Source organism: Chelonoidis abingdonii, chromosome 19, assembly GCF_003597395.2.
Source record: "Chelonoidis abingdonii isolate Lonesome George chromosome 19, CheloAbing_2.0, whole genome shotgun sequence".
NCBI lineage: Eukaryota > Metazoa > Chordata > Testudines > Testudinidae > Chelonoidis > Chelonoidis abingdonii.
The window spans coordinates 8,414,444-8,426,805 of NC_133787.1; the positions used below are offsets into that span (position 1 = coordinate 8,414,444).

A 12,362-nucleotide genomic window follows, 5' to 3' on the forward strand; every position below is an offset into this window, starting at 1 on the left:
CCCGCCCAGAGCGCTGCCCAGCCCCGAGGCGCCGTGTCCCAGCTGAGGGCGAAGAGTCCCAGCTCCCGCGGGGTAGCGGCGCGTGACCGATCCCCGCGGGGTTCCACGGCCAGGAGCCTGTCGGGACTCAGGGGCGTGGGGGGAGGAGGTCTCGCCCGCCCTGTGGGGGCTCAGCCGGAAGCCGGCGAGACGGGCTGAGCGAGGGGCGACCGCCCCGCTCCCGAGGTCCACCCGGGGGGGGGCGGGGTGGTGACTCACGCCCGCCCAGCGCCTACCAGGGAGGGGCGGCAGCTCGAGCCCCCGGCTTGCGCCGCGCATGCGCGGTAGCATCAGCCCGGAGTTGTGAATGGTGCGGCTGTTTGGCCGGAGTTTACGAGCCGGGGAGGAAGTCGGGGGGGAGGGGGCTCGAGACTCGCGGCGGCGGCAGCGGCGGCGGCGCGAGCTCTGGCGGTTGTTGCTGCTGCTGCACTGGGCGCGAGGCGGCGGCGCGGCCAGGGGAGGGGGGCGAACAAAGGGCAGCGGGGCGAGCCGCCGGGGCGCGGGACTCCGCGGGGGAGGCAGCGGCGGCCCCACCATGCCGCGGGTTGTCCCCGACCAGAGGAGCAAGTTCGAGAACGAGGAGTTCTTCAGGAAGCTGAGCCGCGAGTGCGAGGTGAGGGACCCCTGGGGATCCCGGCCCCTGGCGCTCCCCGAGCCCCGTCCCGGTGGCGCCCGCACCTCCCAACCGCAGCGGCGCCCGAGCCCGGTCCCGCAGGGCAGCGCCCGCCTGCGGTGCTGTATCTCCGCGCTCCGCCTGCCCTTATCTCTCGCGGCCGGGCGGGATTCCTCCTCTGATTTGCCTCGTGTTCCTCACAGATTAAATACACCGGCTTCAGGGACAGACCCCACGAGGAGCGGCAGGCCCGGTTCCAGAACGCCTGCAGGGACGGCCGCTCCGAGATCGTAAGTGCTGCGCCTCCAGCATCCCACTCCGCACGCGCCTCCGAAACCCACCTGGGCCGCTCGCCTGGCGGGTCCCCCGCGGCCCCGCACCGCGCTGCACAGACCCGTCACACGCGTGAACAACCCGGAACTGTGCGGAGCCCAGGCTCCCAGCTCGCTGCCTAGCGGCTGCCGCTTCCGAAACACAGCTGCGGATGCTGAACGTTTCTGCAGCAGGAGCGACTTCCTTATTGTCTGCCCCGTTCCAACGCGCAGAGGGGGCGAGAGCTGAGTTCAGCAAACTGCCCACTGTTGGCGCGGCCAGGCACTTAATCACAAAACTTAGCAAACCCTAAACTCCCCCACGTCTCTAGGTTGCATAAAACGTCACGGTATAATAACTGTTGTTGCTACCAGCAAAAGTGTTTGGGCAACCATGTTTTCATTGCATAGAGAATAAAACAGAAAAACTAAAACCCAAGCAGCCTAAGTTAAACCGTCCAGCCACTTCTTTAAAGAAATAAATGTGTCTTTCTGTCCAGTAGCTTAAGTAAAACGTATAGTAACCTTTTAAAATACTTAAAGGAAGAGGAAAAGCGACAAGGAGTCTTTGTGGCACCTTAGAGACTAACACATTTATTTGGGCATAAGTTTTCATGGGCTAAAACCCACTTTATCAGATGCATCCAGTGAAAAATACAGCAAGCAGTATGTGTATGTATTACAGCACATAAATATATATACTGCTTGCTGTATTTTTCACTCCATGCATCTGGTGAAGTGGGTTTTAGACTTTTAGCCTAGGAAAGCTTGCACCCAAATACATTTGTTAGCCTGTAAGGTGCCATAAAGACACCTCATTGTTTTTGCTTATACAGACTAACACGGCTACTGCTCTGAAACCTTTAAGGAAGAGAAACACTTAAAGTCATTGATTTAAAACTGTCGTGGATGGGTGGGGCAGAGTGGATGCTGTTTGAGGGATGTTTTGTAGAAATGTTTTGTAAAAACTATCAGTATGTAGGATTCATAATATGTATTCTGACTTATTTTTAAATAAATCAAGGGATACTTTGTAAAGAAGTACCTTAATATAAATATATTGAATGTTGATTAAACAATTATTTAGTTATTTGCCCCCCTAAGGAGTGGGCCTTGCATTGGAATATACGGTGGTTGTGCTTCTGAAGTGGAGCACACAATTGTGGAAAGCTTTAGTGATATCTGTGCTGTGGAAAAGAAAGGGAAGATAAATGTTCATTAACATTTAATATTCTCTATATAACAGTATTTGCTTCTATAAAAGTTAATTTTAGAAAACTTTTTTTGCCTAATAGTAATAGCTAATTCTGCTATTACTAGAGGAATAAAAACATATGTATCTTGTACATTAGGATTTAAAAGTAGCGTTATGCATGTGAAAAAGTACTTTATAGCCAACAAAATGACGTGTGAGAGTATATTGGCAGTTCTTCCTTCACTATTGCATATGTTGAAATTATAAGCTACTTATTTCAACTTTAAATTCCTTTGTCTAGAAAGTAGTGACTTCCAGGAATAAATAAGACTAATATGAAATTATTCTGAACTGTAGCCTATCGTTTGGTTAAAATGTATTAGTAAATAACCTTGATACATTGAAATTTAAAATGGGGGAAAAAAGCACTCACCGAAAGCTTTTTGAAATAGAGTAAATAATCTTTTCTGAACCAAATCAGGCACGTTTCAAACTAAACTTTAAAATTTTAAATATTTGATTTTTTTTTCTTAGTGATGGTACTAGTAGACCACTCTGATCCATGAAGTAAAACAGAAGATTAATTTGGCTCCATGTAGTCAAAAAAATTCTGCTTGATGTTTCTCGAATAAGATCTATATCTTGTAGCATGCTTGTTAGTGAGGTGGTTATTTGTACAGTTCCTTAAAACATTCATATTGAAAAGTCACCGATTTTTCTATTTTATTTTATTTTTTTTAACTCTGCCACCATTTCTATTGTTTTTTCCCCTTCACTAAGGGTTTATTTCACGTGAGAGGAGGAGTTACCTTATTTTTATTTTATTTTTTTACTTTAGCTTAATAAAACACTTCCATCTACTTATCATAAACCTACTTTACTGCATAGTAAAACTAGGGATTTTTTTAGGCACTGTGTACATAGTGGAATACACTTTTACACAAATTATTAAAATAAGTTACTGTATTTACTTTAATTTGGGAATAGACAAGTATTCTAATATAGCAGATTCCTGTTGTTCTAGTTATCATCCATTTTCAACAGTTGTCTAATTCAGCTAGAGGGGGATGTTTTATAATGTGTATTGTAAGTGAGCAAGGTTTATAGAGAATCTGTAGAAAAAAGTAGATATTATTCAGACCCCTGCATAGCAAATCTCTTGGGCTTGTTTAAATTATTGTCATTGAGCATTATTGTTATTTTTAATATTTTAAAAAAAATTACTGTTGAAAACAATTATGGATAGAGAAAAACATAAATTTTTAACCTTTTAAGGTTCCTGGACGGTGGCAATGCACAATATACATCTGTAACGGAGACTTCACTGAAAACTTCAGATCTTAGTTTATAATTAGTTACAACTAATATGGTTTGTGAAGAGTTATTTTTGTAAAATGGGAAATTACTGTCTCTTCACCGTCTCATTTCTATGCCTCCACTTCTCCCTGCCAGAACTCTGCCCCTTAAATTCTCTGGTGATGCCTGTTACATGCAGTTTTTCAGTCTGTTGTTATAATAGGAAATAGCTTCTTCTTTTCTTGACCTAAGACATCTGGTTTGGTCCAGTAAGACTGATTGCTTGTTACTCATCCATTTAGAAAGTGAGGGTACTGTAAGATCAAAGTTTTAAAAACTAACCAGTTAATTCAGTAAAAAAAAAAGTTATGTAGATGATTTGCTACAGATAAAGAATTTATTCTCATCTCTACGCAGGGAGGTTTGTGCCTTGTAATGGCATTGTGTCCAGAAATAGTCTCAGAGTAATATAAAGATGGAGTTGGGACATAAATGCGTCATACAAAGTGACACAGTTCTCTAACTTCAGACCAAAGTGATCATGTCACGAACAATTTTTTAAAATCAAAAAAGTCATTACTGAGATGTAGTCTTAAATTATCAATGGTATATTGTTTTGCGTACATTGAGGAGACAGCCTGCTTACAGCCACAATAATCTTTGAAAAGTGGTGGTTGTGCATGTAAAATAACTCCCCTGACACTTACTGTATATAAATACTCAGTTAACCTGAATGGTTCTAAACAAGTTCTTCTAGTCTATTAGGTAATGAAAAGCCCTTTGGAAAAGAAAAATAAATATAACCAATAACCTTTACAGTCTATTGATCCATAAAACTACTTTTTGAAACTTAAAACCCCCAAAACCCTGTGTTACGCATATTTTCAGGGTAGATTTAAATAGTCTTGGTTTCTTGTGTATACATATTTTATAATCACCTATAAATCTTTTATGGTAAATCTTTTAAGTTCAAATATAAATTGTTTTTTTTAAATGTTGAACACTGACAAAATCCAAGAGCTTTAAAGGGTCATATCCAACCTAAAACAACCACTGGCTGCCTGACCTGCAGAAAGTCTGTCGTTCTTTGAAGTCACTCTATAACCTTGGTATCAGAGTGCTGATCTGGTGGTCTGTTTCTCCTCTTTGTTGTGACTGCATAGTATTGGTTTAGATGTTACACGACCATCAGGTTTCCACTCGCTCTGTTATTTATGGGAGTCAGACTCATGGGAATGACATCCTGATGAGGATGGAAGACAGGAGTTCCTTCCATGGCTGACATCTAATTAACATGGGAATAACTTGAAAAGCCCTGGATTGACAGACACTTCTCTCTCCTTTCTAGAGCTCAACCAGAAAGCCAGAAACAGGGTTTGTGGGACTGTAGACTACTTGCTAGCTCCCTACAAAACACTAATGATGATGGATGGTCAATACATTAGTGATTTTTTTACATACATACCAATAGTAATCAGACATGCCTATCTGGTGATTGGGAGAATAGGAGAGGCATCCCCAGCCTACACACAATAGGGTGTGTGTGTGTGTGTGTGAGACACACACACATGCAGACGGGAAAACATGGCAATAACAGCCACGTTTACATGATACATTAGATGGGCTATTGGATTTTGTACGTGAACTATTGATCTAATGTAATTGGTTGGGGAGGGGAACACAATGTTTCTAAAAATTCACATGATAGAAGTCTCAATATTTTTAGATAGTCTGTAGGCCAGATACAGGCTAAGGCTGCACAGTTCCAGTGGGAGTTGGCATGCATTCATATTTTCTGTCGTCTTTTCTATTATTTTCCCTGCCTTCAAGCTTTTCTATACTTTCCTGGATACATGTAAGGATTTCTTCTCTTGGTGCTTCACCCTGGGGTGACATTTCCCCGAATAGAATATACTACGGCAGAGCTAGCATCCATGGGCCATCAGAAACTTGTGCAGTCTGGAAAGCTGCAAAATTCAGCTGGGTCAGCCCTTTCAGAGTTTTGTATTAGCGTGTGCATGTTTGTTTTTAATAACAGCCTTAGTTTTTAAAGGCTAAAAATGCTGAGAGGATGGTAGTAAAGCTGCTTAGTGTTGGTGTTACTGCATTGTTGATTCAGAACAGTGTTTTTAAATCTAGAAAATTGTTTTTCAAAATATTGTATTTACATATGAGCAAACAAAAAACTACGAATTGGAAAAATGATGTAATACAAAGAGTCTCCACCAGAGTTCTGATGACAGTGGCTCTAGTTCTGTTCTTACGGTTTACATGGTACCTGAAGCTCTTGGAGTGTATCCTTAAGTTACACTTCTGTCTAGCTTTTTACTGCACGTTTATACTATTTAAAATGTTTTGCTTTGTATGTTTTGTATTCTAAACAGATTAATATATTTGTACAATATCACTTTGATACTAATGACTGCTGTTGTCAATTTTAATGACTGTGTTGGCTTAATGGGGATGCTCAAACTGCTTGTAAGAGAAAGTCAATAGATGAAACCTAATCACGGGATATTAGTCTCCTTCTGTTACAAAAATGTCAGGGCAAAGCAGGTTTCATTTTCAAAGTGAGAGATATTGATCCTATGACACTGTTCTTCTACAATGACTTATACAAAATGACGCAGAGCGAACTATATTTTAAGTGATAGTGTAGTAGTGATTTTTTTTTATTACCGCTAAGTTGCTGAATTCTGCGTTGCTTAGAGGAAACATGCATTTTATGCTCCTCTCAGAAATCATCTCTCTAAATTCAGATTATTTTGAGCTATATTTTTATGTACTTTTTATGAATAAACGGTTTTCTGGATTAGTATTCTTTTGAATTTAAGTGAATAATGGTAGCCAGTCCTGAAATTTGATTGTAAGACATTCTATTTGATATAACTATATTTTAACAGTATGTTCTGGTATAAGTGTATATCCGTGTGTGCATATTTAAACACTGTACTATATCATAACTGAAACAGTGAATCAGAATTCTACTTCTACCCACATTGTTTTCTCCCTCCCAGCTGTGCAAGTTGGACCTCTCTTTCCCTATTTTGAATTGCTGTGGTATCAGTGGCGGCTCCAGGCACCAGCACTCCAAGCACGTGCCTGGGTGGCAAGCCGCGGGGGGTGCCCTGCGAGGGTGGCAGTCAGGCAGCCTTCGGCAGCTTGCCTGCAGGAGGTCCCTGGTTCCACGGATTCAGCGGCTTGCCTGCGGGAGGTCTGCCAGTCCTGCAGGTCTCCCGCCGGCAAGCTGCTGAATCTGCGGAACCAGGGCCTCCTGCAGGCAAGCCACTGAAGGCTGCCTGACTGCCATGCTTGGGGCAGCAAAAAAGCTAAAGCCGCCCCTGTGTGATATGCATAAGTCTAAACTTCTTATGAATGAAAATGAAACTTTATTTTCAGTTGAAGTTGAAGGTCATGGTTTACTTGAATACAAGGATTCTCATTTCTGATAAGGTTAAGTCAATGTCCCTTCAAGAGTTTTTGAGAGAGAATACAACAGATTTCTCATACATGGAACATCTACTAATCTGGATTTCGCTGAAGTGTTTGCCCACTCACGCACTAGCTATGGTGACAACAAGATTTCACAACTTGACAGTGTAATATTATCTGATATATGGAGGGGTAAATTGATGGTGCGTTTGCTCACCTGCCTGTCAGCATGCAAAATAAGGGTAAATAAATATTTTCCTTGCCTTTTTGTCTTTAGATCTCAGGTAATATGCCTCCTGGATTTATATATCTGTGAAAAACAGATAGGATTTTTTTGTTCAAAATCTGTGCTCACAGTAACAAGTCTCTGCAGCTCACTTTCTTCTGAAAGTTCTTCTAACTGGGAAAAATACTACTTTTTACAACATGTAAGCACTCTTTTAGTAGGTTTTGGTACTGAGTTGTTGGTACGGGATTTCCTGACAGAATTCTGAAATAACAGATTCTAATGTCAGCAAAAACTGATTTGAAAGAGAGTATTGATTCCATGTTGTATTTTATTTCCGAAGCAGCCAATGGCAAATGTTGTCAAAATGGAATCAGATGTTTGTAACTTAATACTTAAGAAAAATGATGAGTGCATGTTTTTGACTTTAAGTATTCTCTATGCTGCTTGGCTTAAGACATAAACTGATGTAAAAATAAATGACTGCCTGCATAATTTATGTAATGTCATGCTCCCTGATCCTGTTTGTATTGATTTTTCTAAAAGGCTTTTGTGGCCACAGGAACCAATCTGTCTCTCCAGTTTTTTCCGGCCAGCTGGCAGGGGGAGCAGCGACAGACACCGACCCGGGAATATGTCGACTTTGAAAGAGAGGCAGGCAAGGTAAGAAGGAAATTGTTGCAATTTAAAGATTTTTATGTGCAGTGTCACTGGGCTTTTAATATAAACTGTGTGTATTATTTGAAATTCTTAATGTTCCACAGTTCAATGTGTAGTAGAGTTAGTTATAAAAATACAGATGAAAATTATTAAGAGAAATCTGTTAAATTTCTCTAAGGATTGTTAAAAATAAATTTTAATTGTAACTTACTTTAAAATATTTTTTATATTTCTTGGGGAAAGGTATGTGGTGTAATACTTGGTTCTTTCCTTCTATTTACTTTCATTTATTTTGGAGGGCAGAAGCCCACTTCTTCATAATAAAATGTTTAGGCACAACTGAAATTTGTTAGCTTTTAAGATACAGTAGACACACCTTTGGGACTCCATTAAAATTACAAACCTTAACTAGCAGGTTATCTTAGAGAAATTTTCATTAGTCTCACTGAGCACATTCCCTTGGCAGGGCTCAGGCTGGCAATTGATATGAAGTGTAGGAATTTGCTCTTGTTCATCCACAGGACATTTTTTTGCTTGACTTTTACCATCGCAAATTATAAAGAATAAATACTACTTTAAATACATTGCTGACTTTTGCCTGTTCTGCTGTTCTGAAATGGTTGATCATAGAATAATAGGGTTGAAAGGGACTTCGGGAGGTCATCTAGTCCTCCAACCGCCTGCTCAAAGCAGGACCAATCCCCAGACAGATTTTTGCCCCAGATCCCTAAATGACCCCTCAAGGATTGAACTCACAACCCTGGGTTTAGCAGGCCAATGGCGGCTCAAACCACTGAGCTATCTGTGCTTGCTGACTAAAATTCCTTAATGGCACAGTAGTACTTTATTAGTGTTTAGGTTATATCTCTCATCTCAGAAAACATGTTTGAGAGGTCACTGTGATAAACTTACTGGGGGTTTTTTGTTTTGGTTAATGTATGGTTTCACTGTATAGGAAAAATACTTAAGAACAATGCTTAATGGATATGTTTCTCTATACTATGTAGGCTATATGGGCCTGATCCAAAGCCACTGTGGTTAGTGAGACTTTTCCATTGACCATGGACTTTGGGTCAGACAGTGTATATGCTCTTGGACTCCCCCCCGGGGCTGGGTTGTTTTTCTGTAGTATTGTTTTCTAATAACACTCTTTTTATAAAGGTTCTTAAAGGGACTTGCTCAACTTAAAACTCACTCTGTCTGTTTTCAATCTTCTTTTGTTAGACGTAACTACTAACATTAAAAACAACTGAAAGACAAGGAAATATTTCATAAAGTTTTATGTAATGGCCTACTGAGTTTTCCCACGTCAGTATAAATAGGAAAATCTGATTGCAAATTCTCAAAGGACTTACTCAGGGTCAAATGTAGTACCTGAAGTTTCTTTTAACTTGTATTTTGAAACTAACTGGAGTTCAAGTTGATAGTACTGTATCATGTTTGTGTTTTGTAAAGCTATTCTGCTGTACTGTGGAAGCCTGCAAAAGATTTTAAAAAAACACATTTTGGGCAGGCAGCGGGGAGAAGGCTGGGTACTGGCTTCTGTGGTGAACAAGATGAATTGAGTTTGGCTCTTACTGAAAAATATTGATTCTGGCTCTTAATTGAATGAGGATTTTTTTCTTGTAACATAGCAAATTGAAGTCTGTATTTGCCTATTCCAAAAATAAACAATTTTATTTACTTCCATGATTTTTTTTTAATTTGGAATGAATTTTTAAAGGGGTGAATTAAGAACTTAAGGATGGCCATTCTAGGTCAGACCAGCAATACATCTAGCTCAGTTGCTTGTGCCAAATGCTTCAGAAGGGATGCACAGAACAGGTTAATTCATCTAGAGAGCCATCCTCTGTTGTCCAGTCCCAGCTTCCAGCAGTCAGAGATTTAGGGAGACCCTGAGCATAGGTTTGTGACTCTGAACATCTTGGCTAATAGCTATTGATGGACCTATTTGCTATGATTTTATCTAAATTTTTTTAATTCAGTTATACTTCTGGCCTTCACAACATTCCCAGCAGGTTGACTGTGCATCATATGAGGAAGTACTTTCTTATGGTTTGTTTTAAACCTGCATCCTATTAATTTCATTGCGTCACCCCTGGTTCTTGTATTGTGTAAGGGTAAATAACACTTCCTTATTCACTTGCTCCACACCATTCATGATATTATAGATCTCTATGATATCCCTCCCCTCAGTCATCTTTTTCTAAGAACAATCCCAGTCTTTTAATCTCTCCTCATATGGAAGCTATTCCATACCCCTAATCATGTTTGTTGCTCTTCACTGTATTTTTTCGAATTCTAATGTATCTTTTTTGAGATCGGGTGACCAGAACTGTGCAGAGTATTTTGGGTATAGGCATACCGTGGCTGTGTATAGTGGCATTAGATTTATTGCCTTATCTGTGCCTTTCCTAATCACTCCTAACTTTGTTAGCTTTTTTTTTTTTGGACTGCTGCTGCACATTGAATAGATGTTTTCAGAATCTATCCACAATGTCTCCAAGATCTTTTTTGAGTGGTAACAGCTAATTTTGTGTGTATTGTTGGGATTATGTTTTCCAAGTGTATTACTTTCCATTTATCAACACTGAATTTCATTTGCTATTTTGTTGCCCAGTCACCCAGTTTAGTGAGATCCCTTTGTAACTCTTTGCAGTCAGCTTTGGAGTTAACAATCTTGAATAATTTTGTACTGTCTGCAAACTTAGCCGCCAGATTTGCAGGAATTTAGTATATATTACTGCAAAGCCAAATAGAATTGATCTTATCACTATATTCTACTTCTTGCTTTTTACGTGTTAGTTTATAGTAAATTTTCAGAATATTTGTCTAAATGTAAGTCTCCTTCTGTATTTTTTCATTTAGGGCCGTTTAGGAGTAGAAGATCATCTAATAAAACATGAATGGTATTATGCTGTACTTTGGACAAATCACGAATTCATGGGTGTGATATAGCATTATTATAAATCACATGTGACATCAAGCTTGTACTATACGGAACTTGGTTTAAAGTGAACTTGCTCCCATAGCATGATGAGAAGGAGAAGCAAATGGTAGAAATGTGTTATATCATCAACAGAAAGCACCTGATGGCATTATAGTATTGTAGTTTAGTTGTCTGTCACTTATTCTTTATATAACTTTGTAAGGAGTTTTATGATTATTTTTTTTTGCGCATATTCAACTGTCTCTATACTCAGACGTAATTTCTGTAGCTCCATGCAACAATTTTTTGTAAGCTTTAACTCTTGAGGCAGTGGCATAATGTGTGTTTGTTCATCACTGGAGCTGTGCCAGCAAGTCATGTTTTTAATTATATGAATAAAATATAGGCTATTGAGAGAGCTGTCATTTAATTATTATTCTAGGCATAACTCTGAGATGCTGAATGTAGATAAAGTTAAACTTACAAATACTGGAATCTTTTTATTCTAGAATTCTTTACTGTTTCAGAGTGTTTGGTTAACCAACTAATGTTCCAGAAATAGTTTATTCAGAATTTGTAAGTGCATTACTGCCGACTATAAACAGTTTTTGTCCTTAATCATGTAATTTTATTCTCCAGATAAACAGTTTTCTAAGGGAACTTTAAAAAAATTCCATAGTTGAGTCCAGTTTGTTGTCCAGAGAAAATGAATTAGCATCCTGTTCTTTATCCACAGAATAGGAGTCTGACATGTGAGGCCTTTTTGAGGATAACAAATTCCTTAATAGTTATTGGGACTCTGGGGGATAGATCTTTGCAGACAGAAATGTGCAGTTTGAGTTCTTTGTACCTACAAGGATATATACGTTCTAGAAAATTGGCCTCTAGAGCCTAAAGATCATAAAACAAAGTCTTTCAACAATCTTCTAAAAATAAAAAGCTCAAAGGAAGTGTAGGAGTTACACAGTGGGTCAGACTTGTGGCCCACCTAGTCCAGGGTCCTGTCTGACAGTGTCCATCACCATATGTTTCACCGAAAGGTTCAAGAAGCCCAACAGTAGGCAGAGGTAGGGTAATCTGCCCACATGAATATCTCATCCTCATCCATATGAGTTAAGAGATTGGTTTAGACAAGATTTTTTCTTTTCAGATTTCCTTTGCTAGCATTAACTATTGTAACTGGATATTTTTATCATCTATGTAAAAGTTGAATCTGTCTCTGAATATTGCATTGTTTTTTACATCAACAACATGCCATGGCAATGTGGTCTGTATTGTTTGGAAGTATTTCCTTTTATCAGTTTTGAATGTTACCTTTTAATTTCACCGAGTATCCCTTTTGTTTTTCCATTATGAAAAAGAGAAAAGAGAAGCCCCTGATATTATTTTAAATGCTTTTATTATTATAAAGTTAAAAATATCCTACTCTTTTCCATCTCCATCCATGTGAGGTTTTTCTGTCCTGAATCATTTTTGTCATGCTTCTCTGAACCTATTCTAATTTTGAAACACTATATTTGATGTATGGCAACCAAGTACTGCACACAAGATTCCAGAGGAAGCTGTGCCATTGAGTCATAAAACTTTATATTTTTCCCCCATGTTAATCTCCATTTCATTCCTTATGCAGTTAAACATCTTGTTTGCTTTTTTTTGACGAC

The 12,362-nt window shown here is 39.6% G+C and overlaps 1 protein-coding gene across 4 annotated transcripts in view; it reads left to right on the forward strand.

Moving 5' to 3' along the window:
* The first annotated feature begins 519 nt into the window (after positions 1 to 519).
* Positions 520 to 12,362, forward strand: part of CBFB (core-binding factor subunit beta) — a 64,847-nt gene continuing 53,004 nt past the window's right edge. Inside the window, exons 1-3 of one of the 4 annotated variants that reach the window (XM_032785769.2) lie at positions 520 to 652; positions 856 to 942; positions 7,659 to 7,775. In XM_032785769.2, coding sequence (XP_032641660.1) covers positions 575 to 652; positions 856 to 942; positions 7,659 to 7,775 — 282 coding nt within the window. In that variant the 5' untranslated portion in view covers positions 520 to 574. The remainder of the gene's footprint in view (positions 653 to 855; positions 943 to 7,658; positions 7,776 to 12,362) is intronic. The other 3 variants (XM_032785767.2, XM_032785768.2, XM_032785766.2) reach the window with 3 other exon arrangements.